At 39.3% G+C, this 15252-nt stretch overlaps 1 protein-coding gene across 2 annotated transcripts in view; it reads right to left on the bottom strand.

Moving 5' to 3' along the window:
• Positions 1–15252, bottom strand: part of LOC149316961 (cadherin-6) — a 199253-nt gene that overhangs the window by 78301 nt on the left and 105700 nt on the right. For both annotated transcript variants that reach the window (XM_089516587.1, XM_089516588.1), the window contains exon 2: positions 13102–13472. In XM_089516587.1, the coding sequence (XP_089372713.1) occupies positions 13102–13329 (228 nt within the window). In that variant the 5' untranslated portion in view covers positions 13330–13472. The remainder of the gene's footprint in view (positions 1–13101; positions 13473–15252) is intronic.

Below are 15252 nucleotides of genomic sequence, written 5' to 3'. Positions count from 1 at the left end.
AATTGGAGAATCAAAGCATCAAAACCACTGGACTAGACCTCTCTAGTAGAGAATTGTAATTCCTTCATCAAAGTACAAAAGAACATAATACTTTTCTTTTACTAGTATGGAACCAGGTCTAGGGTAATAGCTTGGACTGGGAGATGCTGCTGTAGTTTCCAACCTGGCCATTTACTGGTCTGTGGGGAGTGGGAGGGGCAGTGGAGTAGAGTCCAACAATGTTCCTATAGCTGGATGCATGTTCTCTGGCACTCCTAGAGGATGATGAGCTTGCTCTACTGTCCTGGAAGATAATGCCCTTGCTTTAGAGGTCCTGGAACAGCATATCAGCAGTTTGGGTTTGAAGAAGCAGGAGGAGAGAAGATTTTGGTCACTGTCCAGTTTGTAGAGAATTCTAACTACTGGAATGATCAAAAAAGTGAGTTGCACAGGTGTAACTTACACTTATGCCCTCTTAAGTCATTAACAGGTTGCCCGTCCTAGTTTTCAAACAACCAGATTTAGAAAAAAAAATGCTTTCATGACAGAGGGGACTGCAGTGGTGCTCAGTTTATGCCAACCACAGCACAGAACATCTGTTAATATTCAACATTAGGTGAGGATGATGCTTCAGAATATGTCATGAGTGCATCCCTTAGTTCACTTATATACTGAATGGAAAGGGAGGCTTCTATGACAGTGAGCATGCTAGCCCTATTGTGTAAAAACTGAGCTGAAAAAGTAGGCATCGGCTTGTTCTGGAGCTGTTCTATTCTGGAGCTGAAACAATTACACTCGGCCCTCCACTTTCGCAGCTTTGACACTTGTGATTTTGATTATCTGTGAGGTCAAGACTGGGTGTCCACACACTCCTCTTCCTTCTTCCTCGTTTTCCCCTCGAGAGAAGTCAGGAAGGATGTGCGTGCCAATGCTATCCCTTTCCCAGTCAGATTGCTGCCCCAATCCACTTGGAAAAGGGGAGGGGACGGATCCACCACCTCCCCTTTCCCAGGTGAATCGGTGGCTGGGGAAGGCAAGCACCCATCCGCCAGGGAAAGAGGCTTGAAGGGGATAGGTGAGAGTGTGGAAAAGGCAGGCACCAATCTACCTGTGAAAGCCAGTTAAAGGGATGGGAGTCAGTTAAAGGGATGGGAGGCAGGGGGAAAAGGGGAGTATGCACACTTGCTCCTCTTTCCCTGCCCACAACTCCCTTTAACTGGCTTCTGGGGGGGGGGCAGATTTATTCACAGTTTTTCCACATTCATGGGGGTCTTGTGCCCCTAATCCTGGCAAATGTGGAAGGCCAAGTGTAATTTAAATTAAATCCACTTCATCTTTCCTTATCTACCAACTTGCTGAACAGATAATCTGGTCTCTCAGATCTTTGTTCAGGAAAGACATGCTCCCCACCACTCATTCTCTAGAAAAGGAGAGAGAAAGGATTTCCTGTTCAACTAGGCAAATACATAAGAGTTTTATGTAGTTTGCTTTGCCTGGAAAAGTTTCTCTTTTGGGGATTATAATTCACAGAATTCTCCCATTCAGCATGGCTGGATATTATGGGGGTATCCAGAACATTTCTAATATTCTGTAATATTATACATACATATATACACACTCAGACTCTTGGAACTATCACCTCCTTAAATGTGGCATCTAAAAAATAGGTTTGGGGACTCCCGATGCAACCTGTTTCAAGGAACGGGGGCTGTACATACCAAGAGCAGAGTGCGCATATGTGGCTTTTTAAAAAGGTGTGATTATCATGCACTCCACTGCCTGAGCATGAATCAGTAGAAAAGCAGAATTCAATAACAACTCAGAATTCAAATGGCAGGATTTATTGTAGGATTATCAGAAGTAAGCTGTGACCATCCTGAGTAATTTGAGATACATGACTGGTAGGTCTAGGGCTTGTGAAAAATACTTGTGGCTTGAGGTCTAATTGGGAAGAACATCTTGTGACTGCAGCCTCCTGAAGAATGCTTTTGTGAATAATTATACAGTCTTTCAAGGTTCAGATTGCATGTGAGAACACAGATAAGTGCCACAACTTTTATTATGAAATACTGACAGAGGAACCATGAACAGGATACTGATGTTAGCTTTTCTGGAAATCTGAAGAAAGCAAAACCAAGATACACATGTCTAGCTCCTTCTTTGCATTCCTTGACAAGTAAAATACAATAGCTAGTTAACAAGGAGAGGGCCTTCTTGGTGGTAGCATCCCAACTGTGAAATGTCCTCCTGAAAGAACCTCACCTGGCAACTTTCTTACACACTCCTCAGGACCAGGTGAAGAACTCTTTATTTTGCCAATCTTTTAAATATTGTGCAATTTCAAATCCACTTTCAGTAATGGTGGATGCTGCTTCCGAGATGCCTACATTGCTGAGATGTCTATTCCTGAGATGTTTATTGCTGTATACATTTGCTGATTGCTTGTATTCACTGTTTCATTACTATACAGTGGGCCCTCCTTATCCATGAACTTGCCATCCACTGATTTGAGCATTCATAGATGGCAATTGACACCATTGGGGACAAAAGTCTCTCACCCCTTCCTCCTTCCCTGCCTCCACCCTCATAACTCCCCCCTTCCTTATCTTCTTTCCTCTTTGCCCTGGCTTGGCTTTGGGGGCAGAGTCTGCTACCCAGTCAGCTGGGGCCTGGGTTGGGGCTTGCCTAGCACCCGGGATGGAGCCTCTGGGCTCTAAAACTCAAGACCCGGCCTTGGCCCTGGCCCTCTCTGGCCAAGGGGGCTCTAAATCAAGCCACAGAGCCCCCTTTGGGCTTTACTTTGCTGCCTCTCAGCAGTCATCAGCCCAAGCCAATAAGAGTTTTACATCCCAATTCTATCCTTTTTACAAACCTCCTACCTAAGTAAAACAAACAAGCAGGCAAGCACAGAAACAAACAAAACAACAACAATGCAGGCCTCCATATCACAGACTCATAAATTATGAGCAGACATTGCCACATTTTTCCCAGGTCACTATACAAGTTTACATTGTAATTATAAACCAAGTGTAGCGGATTAACCTGCACTGTGGGTCATGAAATCTTAACTGTGTGTGTATTTCATGAGGTAGTGCCCATAAATTACAGTAGCAAATCATGGACTGAGTGGGTGGGGCACTTCACCCTAGAATAAATACAATTAATGCACAAGACTTCTAGAAACATACACAGAAGTGCTTAGGTCCCTACAACCTCAATAAAGAATCACATTCACCCATTCTGGCACAAAATCCAAACTGTCAGCATGAATTGAAATTGATTCATGTGGGAGATAATTGAGAAGACGTGTTAAATTAATTAAACACTTGGTGTTGAAGTTAACTACACAATGTGGACTTTTATTCTATTGTTTCTCCTCTTTCCCATAGTTTTTTTTCCCCTATTTCTTTTTTGGTGTGCAGAAAATGGTAAAGGTGAGTATACCTTAAATCTGGTTGTCAGAGGATATTTTGCAAAAGCAGAATTGTTGTTGTTATTAATCGCCCTCGAGACTCATGGCAATTCTGTGGATGAGACATCTCCAAGACTGCCTATCCTCCACTACTTTCCTTAGTTCTTGCAGATTCATACCTGTGACCTCCTTAATGGAGTTCATCCATCTAGCATGTTTTCTTCCTCTCTTTCTCCTTCCCTCCACCTTTCCTAGCATTTTGGTAATTTCTAATGAGTCATTACTATTCACAACGTGGCCAAAATATGACAGCCACAGTTTAATCATCTTGGTTTCCAGGGAGATCTCAGGCCTGATCTGTTCAAGGACCGATTTCTTTGTTGTTGTTTTTTGGCTGTCCATGGTATCATCAGCACTCTTCTCCAACACCACATCTTAAATGAATCTTTTAAAATCTTCCATTTAAGTATTTATATTTATATTGTCCATGACAGAAACCCAACCTAATATCACTCACTCAACTACTATACATAATTCTATCTCAGATGTTTCCTGGTTAAAAAAAAAACCTGGTAAAAAAACTTTGTAGAAGCAACATTGAATTGTCCTTGGTGAATGCCTCAATATACCTCTCATAAGTCAATCAATCAGACAGTCAATCAAATACATAACAGCTGCATCAGAGTATTTAGTCTTCATGTTTGGGATCCCAAACCTCAGGAGCTCAGAGTAATAATGGAAGTCATTGTAGTTACATCTTGGACATTTCTAAAGTGGTGATTCTAATGAGGGCCATACTGATTAATGAGTTGAATATACGGTACATTCAATAAATGAGCAACCAATTCCATCAGGAGCCTGTCATTAGGTGAATCAGGTTTTACTACCTGGAAATGTGTGGTAACACTTTGCGCACCATGTAACTACAGCCTGAAATGATTGATTCCAGAGCAAATTATGTCAGAAAGCAAATACTCGTCTTATTGCTAACTCATTAGCAGCAGAGTTCCGCACAGTTCTATTTTAAATAAGTCCTTCTTATGTGATTTAATCAACATTAGATCTCATTAAAGGTTTATATTAGATCACATTCACCATATTACATCTTCTTCAGAGTTTATAAAATTGGTTTTAAAATTGTTACAGTTCCAAGGTCAACAAGGAGTCATACTACAGTTATAATTTTAAAGTAACCATTTACTTTGCTGGTTACCTTTCCCGCTTCTTTTTTTGGAAGTTTGTCAGTTCAAGCCTCATGTCCTTACATAATTATTAGCCAGATTCTCATCTCCCTTCTTAAGTAAGGTCTTAGTCCAAGTGGTGGCAGCACAATTCCCAGCTTTCTTGGATGAATTGGATTACATGGATCCATTCCATTTGGGGTCAAGTCTGGTTATAGGACAGAAACAGCCTTGGCATCTTTGGTGATGGACCCAGAGCAAGAGTGGGACATATGAGTTCCTTGTACTTTTAAACATCTACATGAAGCATTTCAGGGAGGACATTGAGAGATCTGTTAGTGTATGTCGATGATACTCAACTACATTTCTCTTTTGCAACTAATCCTAAAGAGAGTGCGGAAGTCTGGAATCATTATCTGGATGCTGTAAAGGACTGGATGTGAGTGAATAAATTGAGGCTTAACCCAGACAAGATAGAAGTGTTGCCTTGGAAGGAAAGCTAACCTGGGGTCGGGACTGCAGCAGATTCTAGGTGGGGTTGCAATTCATCTGAAAGATCAGGTTTGTAGAGTGGGAGCACTCTTGTTCCCAGCACTACTCCTTGAAGGTCAGGTGGCTGATGTGGTTGGGAGTGTGTTTTGCCCTATGTTGGCAGGTGTGCCAGGTGCACCTATTCCTTGGAAGGGTAGATCTGGCCACACTGGGTCATTCCCTAGTAATCTCTTGATCAAACTACTGCAATACATTCTGTCTGGGGCTGACCTTTGAAAGTGTTTGGAAGCTTCAGTTAGTAAAAAATGCAGGAGCCAACTGGTGCATTTTAGAGACCATATAATGCTAGTCTTACAAGAACTACACTGGCTTCTAATGTCCTTTTGAGTTTAATTCAAGGTGTGCTTTTTAGTCTACAAACCCCTAAATGGCTTTTGGTTAAGGTATGTGATAGACAGCTTCTTCTCATATGAGCCTTACTGAAATTTGAGATCTTCAGTGAAAAAGTTCTGTTGCACATCTCAACATCTCCTGAAGTGAGGTCGGTGTGTACATATGACACTTTCTTTGTAGCACCATCCAGACTGTGGAACTCTTTACTAGGGGAAATATGTATTAAAAAAACCAGAATGCTGGATGTAAGAAAAATTCCAAAACCCTGTTAGGATAATACCTACACAGTGCTAACCAAAGAGTACAAAACAGATACAAGCTTTCAAGCATCTTCAGTTGTCAGGCAAAATCTTTTTTTAAAAACCAGTAGAAGAATCCCTCTTTTTTGAACTACAACATACCAAATCTCCTGGCTATCATGACTAATGACCACATTGGCTGGAGGGATTCTGGGAATTACAATTTAAAAAGTGTATATTTCTCAGGCTCTGAGGAAGTAATGATGCCACTGATTATATATTGGAATTTTGTTGTCTATATACTTACTGCCTATCATAATCCATACAATTTCATTGCAATATCTGGTTCCCACAATTTAGTTATCTATTAAAATGCTATTTTGTTTAGGACTTTGTTATAATCAATGAGACATTTGCATACTGCACTCCCTTTCTAACACTTCAACCTCCTCCAATAACACATATATTTGCCTTTCATGCCCTATGGCTAATTGTTCAATTACAAGGACATGAGCTGCTCTGACATCTAGGAGTCCACAGAGAGCTTGTTGTGAAGTGCTCATGGCCATGGATTCAATGACATTTATATATCATGTGTCCACTCCACACTTTGCAAAATAAAGTGCTGTTCACACTTAGATAAATAACTTCTTAAAAATCTCACATTTCCTTGCTATGCCCTATCCATTCAGTCTTGAATCCGATGATCCATAAGTCAGCTATGATCCATAAATCCCCAGAATTAAAGCATGTGCTGGAGGAGGATGGTGATCTGAATTGCAATATTATGTGAAATAGAGGAAAACACCTGAGAAAGTAGGCCATTTTCCAGAGGACACATGAGAAAGGACTGTATGAACTGCTGGACATTTGCTTTCTATTTTTGCAGTTCCCACTTTTGTAGAAGGAAGCTTTGAGGCCCAAAGGCAAAGTTGCACATGCACTTCCATCATGATGGCTGCTATGTCAAAGTGTTAGCAATGTGAGAGAATTAGTGATCAAGCATCATGTATCTTAGAATGAACTTTTATATTACCTACTGACTCTACTGAGCTAGACATCAGTGGGGCCTGGTTACAAACTGAGCTGTCCATCAGAAATAGGTATGGTATTATCATGACAGTTAATCAATTAAGAATTCTGTGGGGTATATTTCTGATCAAATGGGCATAGGATGGGGGCTAGAAGTCTAAAATTCCAGAGGAGGGAACCACTCATGCACTCACCTCTCTGGAGACAATTTCCCAGAGGAAACAAAGAAAACGTGGAACAAGAAGCACAGGGGGAGATAGGAAGGGCTCATATTCACTTGGCTAGCTGGATATGATTATGAGAGTTTTTCCCCCTCCTCTGTTCTCAACCTCTTACCTGCTTGCAAAGAAGCAAAGCCAAAGGATATGAGGGCAGAAGTAGTACAGCTTTCAGGCCTCCACACAATTCTCCCTTTGGTTTCCCTTTTCCTGAAATGTAGGGTGCTTTGCCTACATTCCCTAAGAACTGGCCAAACGGTGGTCTCTCTTTATAGCCTACAAAACAGGCTGCCAATTTAGGGTTGATATTTCAGCTGAGCCTTAATATACTCAAGATGTGATCCCTCCCATGCAGACCAGCATCACTGCAATCATATGCAAATTCCAACTTCTGATAGCATTTGAGTGTTGGGTGGGCTATCTTGGTGGTTCGGGGGGGGGGGGGAATTGCCCCCCTAAGAACACACTCACTGCATCTCACCCCGAAGTGGAGCACCAACAATTCTTTGGTGGCAAATTGAAGGAAAAAAAGCTCTTAAAACAGTCTGCATTCTGGAGTAGAACACAGTTTCAGAATGCAGTAGTTTAAAAAGTACTTCCAGAACTTGACTCTTAGTTTCTCAGCTACTCATCAGCATGTCAGATCTCCTCATGGCTGAGCAGCTGATTGGCAAGCATGAGAAATGGCCATCTACTCTGAGGGAAATAGTCAAAGCCCTGTGGAAAGAGATCATGCTACATGCACCGCAGGTCAAGAAGACATTCCTGAGATTGAAGATGTTTTGTCTGCAAGGTCTAAGAGGTCAAGCTGTATCAAGAGATGCTCAAATAGAACAAGTCATGCTGGATCCAAATAAGAAGCCACCATTTTTTCTCCTTCCTAATGAGTACAGTTCCAATATGATTACTATAAGTTTTTTTTTAAATGCACAATTCTGTCCACAGTTCTTTTAAGAACATAAAAATACAGAAACAGCCATACTGGAACAAAGCAAAATGCAGTCCAGCATTCTGTTGTCAGCACGGCCAGCCAGATGTCACATGAAGTCTACCAGGAGGGTATAAGTGCAATTGCACCCATCCTCCTGTGTTTTCAGGCGACTGGGATTCAGAGGCACCGTGACTCTAACATTAAAGATAAAGTACAGTCGGCCCTTCTTATACACGGATTTTTTATATACAGGATCAAGCATACATGGTTTGAAAATGTTCAAAAAATATAAATTTCAAATATCAAACCTTGATTTTCCCCTTTTTTATAAGGGACACCATTTTGCTATGTCATTATATTTAATGGGACTTGAGCATACACGGATTTTGTTATATATGGGGGATCTTGGAACCAAACCCCAGCGTATAACAAGGGTCCACTGTGCATAGCTGTTGGCCCTACCATGCAGGTGCAACCAGAGGCAACACTGTTTAGGCATCAGTTCAAATCTTTTCCATTTGCCAAGACATTTTAATTGGCTAATTTTGTTGGTTTTACTGTCTCTGCTATTTTTCTTCATTTTGTCATGAAGACATGTCTTGGAGTGTTTCACATTCGACTCATGCTTATTTTAATTATACTTATATATCACATTCTGAACAAAAAAAAAAGATCAAGGGCAGCTTTATAAATAAATAAATAAATAAAACTAATATAGAGGCATCATAACTAAAAGCCATTGGTGGATGGCCTTGGTGTCCATGTGTTTGTTTATGGCCTTTCAAAGACATTTAAATTAAAGCTATGATTCATCAACCTTCAAATCTGAGAACCCTGTTGTTGTAGATTCTTATTATATTCTCAGGCTAGGCATGGTCTTCACAGTCCAAAGCAACACATGTATACTAAGTTCATGTTGGGTTCTTGCCTGCATGTTAGGGTCTTCTCATTCATTCCAATAGATGGAACAGATTTACATTTTCAGCTATGCTCCTGTAACCTATAACTAATCACTGAGTGAAGACACTTTGCTACAGTTTAAGGGCACAGGACACAGACATACAACTTCAAAGAGTCAAGGCTCATGAGTCTACTTTAGTCAGGGGAAATTGAAAACCATGAAAAGAATTGGATTATTCTTTATAGAATATTTTCTTTTAGAATGATAAATAAAATGTTTAAGACAATGTTCATATATTTAATCCCACAACATTGTTTCCAAAACCTATAGTAAAACAGAAAGACTATTATGTAAGATAATGCATAGTATAAGATAATTGCAATTCTTGGTCTTGGCAATCTGTTCTCAGTTCTTTTCAAGAGAATGAGTGCATTATATCTCATTAACACTACAGAGAACTAGAGGAGACAAAATAATTTTCTCTGTGTTACTAATGTTGATGGTTTCATCTGTTTGTATTTTTTTTTTGCCTGTGCTTAATAAATTTACAAAACCAGAGAGGTATCTTGCAGTTCAGAATGTTGTAGATCTATTTGTAACATAAATAAACATATAAACAAATGGAATTTCAATTTGTAATTATTGTCTGAGTAAATGATACCTTTCCGATTCCAAACATAATAATTTTATGACAATCAAAATTATACAAAACAGATGTTATGTACCTAAAAAAATTGAAAGAAAAAATCATTATATAAAAAAGAAAGATTCATTATATAAAAACTGCTAATACCACATTTTTAATGCTTATCTTATAACACTACAAAGACTAAAAAGGGATCTAGCCTTCTGTTTGTTTGCTTGTGTTGGAAGAATTTTGCATTCTCTTTCCCCCTCCTTAGATAGATAGGGAATTCCTGCATGAAAACTCCCCCCTCTCTCTCATTCAAACTAACCATGTGACTTAGGTCACTCCCCGTTTGGGACTATCAGAGATCCTCTGGAAAGACCCTTCTCTCCATCCCAATACCATCACAAGCACGGTTGGTGGGGACATGAGAGAGGGTCTTCTCGGTGGCTGCCCCTAGACTGGAACTCCCTTCTCAAAGAGACCAGAATGGCTCCCTCCTTGTTGGCAAGCTAAGACCTACGTGTTCAGACAAGCTTTTATAACAAAATGTTTGTAAAGGACCAGCTTGGGATGTTGCTTCATTTTAAAATGTTCTACGCCCGGTTCAGACGGCCCGCGATAGGACACCCTCGTCATGTGTGAGGGGCAGCGCTTCTAGACACCCCTCACCCCTCGTACGTGACGAGGGCGTCAAAATGGCGGTGCCCTGTACAGATGGGAGCCACCATCATTACGTGCTGGATGCCTAGCGTCCGCATGTCGCAGCGCCATTATGACGTTGTGAGTGTGCCATTGGCGCACTGCGGCATCATAATGGCGCTGCAAGAAGAATCTGCTTTTTGCGGGTTCTTTTTGGTCTGCAGGGAAGTTTTGTGGTCTGGAGGCTGCGGCTTCCCTGCAGACCAAAGCTAGGCGCTGGGAGACCGTCCTTTTTGGATGGTCTGTCCCACGCCTTATACAGTTTTATCTTTTTAAAATGTATTTTATTCTTTTAATAACTATCTATTGTAATAGTGTAATAATTTAATTCCTTTTTAATGCACCTCTTTCCTATGTTTTATTTGTCTTGTTCTTTTAATATTGTGAAGCTGTTCTGAGTTCCAGTTCTGGTAAAAGAGCAAGATACAAATAAATATAATAATAAAAATCATGACTCTCTTAAAGTTTTTCAACTGAGCTGTTGTTTTTCCATCTTCCTACCCTCTCACCTTTCTTTTGAATGGTGGTGAGATACATATTTCTTTTACCTGAGCTATTCACTATCTATATTAGGATATAGCTTCTATGTAAATATAGATTTTAAAGTCATTAGTAAACCTTTGTTTTTTAAACTACAAACTACATCTTTGTTGTTTGTTTGGAGTCAGTCTCAGTTCTTAGGAAAGTATAGTTAGACAAGAGCACATTTCTGCTACTCTGCTAATTTAAAGCAAGACTCTAACAGGGTTGGCTTTGACATTTTTGACATTCGACTATTTTTGTTTCTTTTAGCAAAGGCTGAAGGCGTAGGAAACTTAAATTACTGCATAACTTGTTTTTTATTTTTATTTTTCTGAAAAACAGTTTCCCCTGAGTTTTCAAAATTCATGGAAATTTTACATCTCTAGTACCAATGGAACCTTAGAAGACGGCAACAAAGTTATGTCAGGGTGGGCAACTCTGATGGATCCAGGGAGCAATGCAACCTCTTATCCCAGTTTTGCTGCATGTCACTCCCTCTTCAAAAAGCAAATTTTCTGTTGTTTTTTTTTAAACTGGAAACTAATAAAGGTTTAAAGCATTTAAAAAAAATTAAACAATACTGTTTTTGTCACTACTAACACACACAAAAACCAATGTCCTGCATTTTGCTTTAATGAAGAACTGCTACTGTTGGAAGCTTTGAGGTACAGAAATCCTCTTCTTCCAGCACAAGTTTTGGAAAAACTTAGGAGATATCTGGGATCTGGGGGAAAACCACACACATATGGGGGCACAAAGGCTTCCTATGGGTCATATGTTGCATGCCTTTTCCCCAAGAGGAAATGGATGGGAACATGGTTTCAGACTCAGCATCTTACATATTACCAAGTCCCACTGATTTCAGTGAGAAGCTTCTTCATATTATTCACAATCAGAAGACACAATGTATGAAGCAACCTAGAGAGTAGGTTCACAATCATTATTAGCCAACAATAACATTTTAAAAAATTGACCTTGATGTATCAGTGTTGGCACTGCTTGCCAGTCTGAGAAGTGGGTAACCACCCTTAAAGATCAGAGAGAGAAGGACAGAGAGAGAGAGAGAAAGCACATGTGTGTCTGTTGCCCTTCACATCACACTTTTCGTAACTTGCTTTGTGCATGTTTTTACCTTGAAAAGCATGGCATGAATTGATTACATACATACAGAATACAAGTGAGGTCACCCTTAATACCAGTGTTTATTTAAAATATTTTATCCTACCTTCTTAGAGAAGTGCTTTACTGAAGCTCTCCAAAAGTAATACAGTTGTCCCTCTACATTTGCAGGTTAAGCATTCACAGATTTGATTATTTGCAGCTTACTGTATTTGCCCCTAAACCCCACAAAAGTGAAGGGCTGACTGTAACTGTAAAACCAATTAAATCACAATAATAATAGAACAGCAATGCCTATCTCTAAGAGATTAGGACAATTTGAGAGTATGGTTGTATTATTTGTCTGGAAGACTTATCATTTAACCAAAATCTTATATAACTTTTGGTAAAATGGTAAGTCTTCCAGACAAATAATACAACCATACCCTCAAATTGTCCTAATCTCTTAGAGACTGTCCCAATTAATCCTCTGTTATCCCTCTGTTTGTAATGAGTTAATTCAGGAAGGGGACAAAGACAAGAAAGACAGAATTTTGCCCTTCACAGTAGGTTCAGGCAAAAATAAACCATAACAATCTTTCCTAGTTTGTGTGTTCTTCCTCATTAATAACATCTACCTTCTTGACCACACTCTAATGTTGCTTGGTGACATGCATCCCAGTTTTAATTGCTGAAAATGTTGAAGGGTATGGACAGTTTTTCTTAAGATGCAACCAGAGGATTTCAACAAGAATCTATTTGAGAGCTTTGGTCCCTCCACATAATGTCAAATACACAATCATCTTATAACCTATGCTGTTTTAAGACTTCTTATAAACTAGCATTTTCTGATTCTAGTTTCATGCCTCAAATTTCACTATTAATATTTACAGTCTTAAAAATCATACATTGACTCATTTGGAGCATGTGAAGGAATGGAAACGTTAGTGTTAAATCTGCAAACCAATGAACAGTACAGTCTGACAAAATTCCTTCCTTAAATAGAGGAAGCTAATATACTGTATCTCTGTTGAAATTAAGGCACAAATGTTCGTTTCTTATACTGCAGGATCAGCAGCATAGAGGTTTTCAATGAACCTAAATAGTTTTATTTGTTGAAGACAAGAAAAATATAAGTGCAGGTTTTAACCAAAACATGGATGGTTGTTGTTATGTAAATCAGACCACCTTATCCTGCTTTTCCCCAGAATTGTTAGCTCTGCTGCTGAACCCACACTCTGCAATTATTTATCAGGAGATTTTGATAAGAGGCAGCCTTTTCAACAAGATGGAATTGCATGCTGTTTTGACTTATCTTTTAGGTGGAGAGAAATTTCAAACCTTAGAATAAGAAGTGCTGAAAAATGTCCTACCTTGCCAACGTATTGATAGTCAGAGCCTGTGTACTCCTCTAAAAGAAAGAACTGATTCCACATCCAGCTTCTTTTGGAACGATTAAGCTCTTTCCTGTTATTTCTAGATAAATCCAAAACCTTTGGGTTTTCTGGAAAGCCACTAGTTCTTTTGAATAATGGTGTGGAAGAACTTTGGTGGGGATGACCAACCCAGAAGAGGATCCAGAAACAATAATAAGTTCTCATTTTGGCAGTACAAAAAAAAAAAAAAAAAAGCCTGAAGTGATGATTTCTTTCTTCACCTTAATGCAAACTAGTTTTCAGTGGTGAAAGCAGCCATCATTCGTCCTTCATTCTTGAATAATCTTGGCTTGGGTCTCTATGGATCTCTGAAATGAAGAAAAAGAAACAACAATTCATCAAGCATTTACAGGGCTACTTAGCATTCGACGGCGTAATAGCAAATATGACAAAAAGGTAGCTGTAATTGCTGCAAAAAAGAATCCTATTAAGGCTCTCCATTCTTAAATGTTACAAGTGGCCCTCTACATAAGCAGAATGGAATATCTTTGTTGAGTAGGAGGAATAATAGCACTATTTATTTTGCTCTTTATTCAACTTACTTGAAAAATACTAGTTTGAGCAACTTGATTATTCCTTTGACTTTGTTCATGGTGATTCCATTTATTAGATCAGGGAAAAAAATTGTTGTTTTCAATCTGGGCATTTTCAGCTATGGTAAGTAGGGACCATATGACATAAAAGCCACTGGGCTGGCCTTTCTAACAGTGTGTAAAATATCCTAGGTATACATACAGTGAAGTGGAGTATGTGAGTTTGTTGGGAGGGTTAATCATAACATAGGAAGCTCTGTATGCCTTTCCATGATGACTCTTGGGAAATATTATGAACCCCTAGATTGTTCCTATTTCAATTGTTGCCCTCCTTTTCTTGAAGACTTTAAGTCAAAGCATTGTAAGCCGCTTTGATTGTTTTTACAAAAAGCGGGGTAGAAATAAAACATTTATTATTATTATTATTTATTAAAACATTAATTTGGCTTTGCTCCTTTTAAGGACTCATTATCCAAGTACTGGGACATGTCTCATCCATTTTTGTTTTCTTCTAAACATACCAGCAGAGTCTCCATTTTGCTTTGTCTCAGCAAATCTTTCTGTACATCTGTTTACCAATCACTAACTTGTACTCTTGATTCCCAAACAACAGAGCAGAGAATCCTAGTGTTTACATCAATGATCTGAAGGTTCATTGGGTTACACTATAGGGAGCACACATGAACATCAAATGCAGGGTCTCTATAAAAAGTCAGTATCACTGGTGGGAATCACTGGTCAGAGATTTGGGAACTGCAAAACACAAAGAGACATTCAATGAACGCCATGTATTGTAAAAGCAAAACATGACTTTCATATGAGGTAATAATAATTTGTATTTCAGCCTACCATAGTAATTGGGGCTAGAGGAAAAAATGTGACTCTGCAAGAGTACAGGCCAGATAGTTTAGCAAAAGAGCTCCTATCTGGTGCAGTCATTCCACTTCCCATTTCTAGGTATGCAACATGGATCATTCTCTTCCCCCTTTTCACTGAATAATCAAATATGTCCTGGAGCTTAGTTGTTCCTGCTTTAAACAATAAACATAGGAAAGCAGCTTCTCTGAAGGAGGGGACAGGAGACAGAGAAAATGGATAGCCAAACTAGAATTGATCTTGTTGGCATGTAGATCAGTGATTCAACCTATAAAGCCAGGAGAAAGCTGAGCTCACACCACAGTTGAAGAACTTCCCGAAATGTCTGGTTTTAAATCCCATCAATCTTCATCTTAATAATGTATTGCACTAGTTACTAGCTATGGGATTTTTGTTGTTATTTATTTGTAATTGAAACGTACCATAAAATATACAAAACAAACCACAATTAAGGTCTTTTAAACAGTGGTAGAGATTTCAAAGATATAGCCGTGTTAGTCTGTAGAATCAGTACGTAGAAAGATCTTACAGCACTTTTGAGACTGAGGGCCCATACAGACAGGCCAAAATAAAGCTGCTTCAGGTCACTTTGGAGGTATGCTGTTTAAATGATGCATGCATCCTAAGAGGCCAGAAACTGTGCCAAAGCTGTGGTCTCGTCCTTAGGACTGGAGCAGGG

This window comes from Sceloporus occidentalis, unplaced genomic scaffold, assembly GCF_023333645.1.
Source record: "Sceloporus occidentalis isolate IW3139 unplaced genomic scaffold, rSceOcc1.0.p SCAF_3, whole genome shotgun sequence".
In the NCBI taxonomy this organism is placed as follows: Eukaryota; Metazoa; Chordata; class Lepidosauria; order Squamata; family Phrynosomatidae; genus Sceloporus; species Sceloporus occidentalis.
Note: the sequence above shows the minus strand (reverse complement) of the source record. Positions and strands in the feature narration are given on the sequence as shown.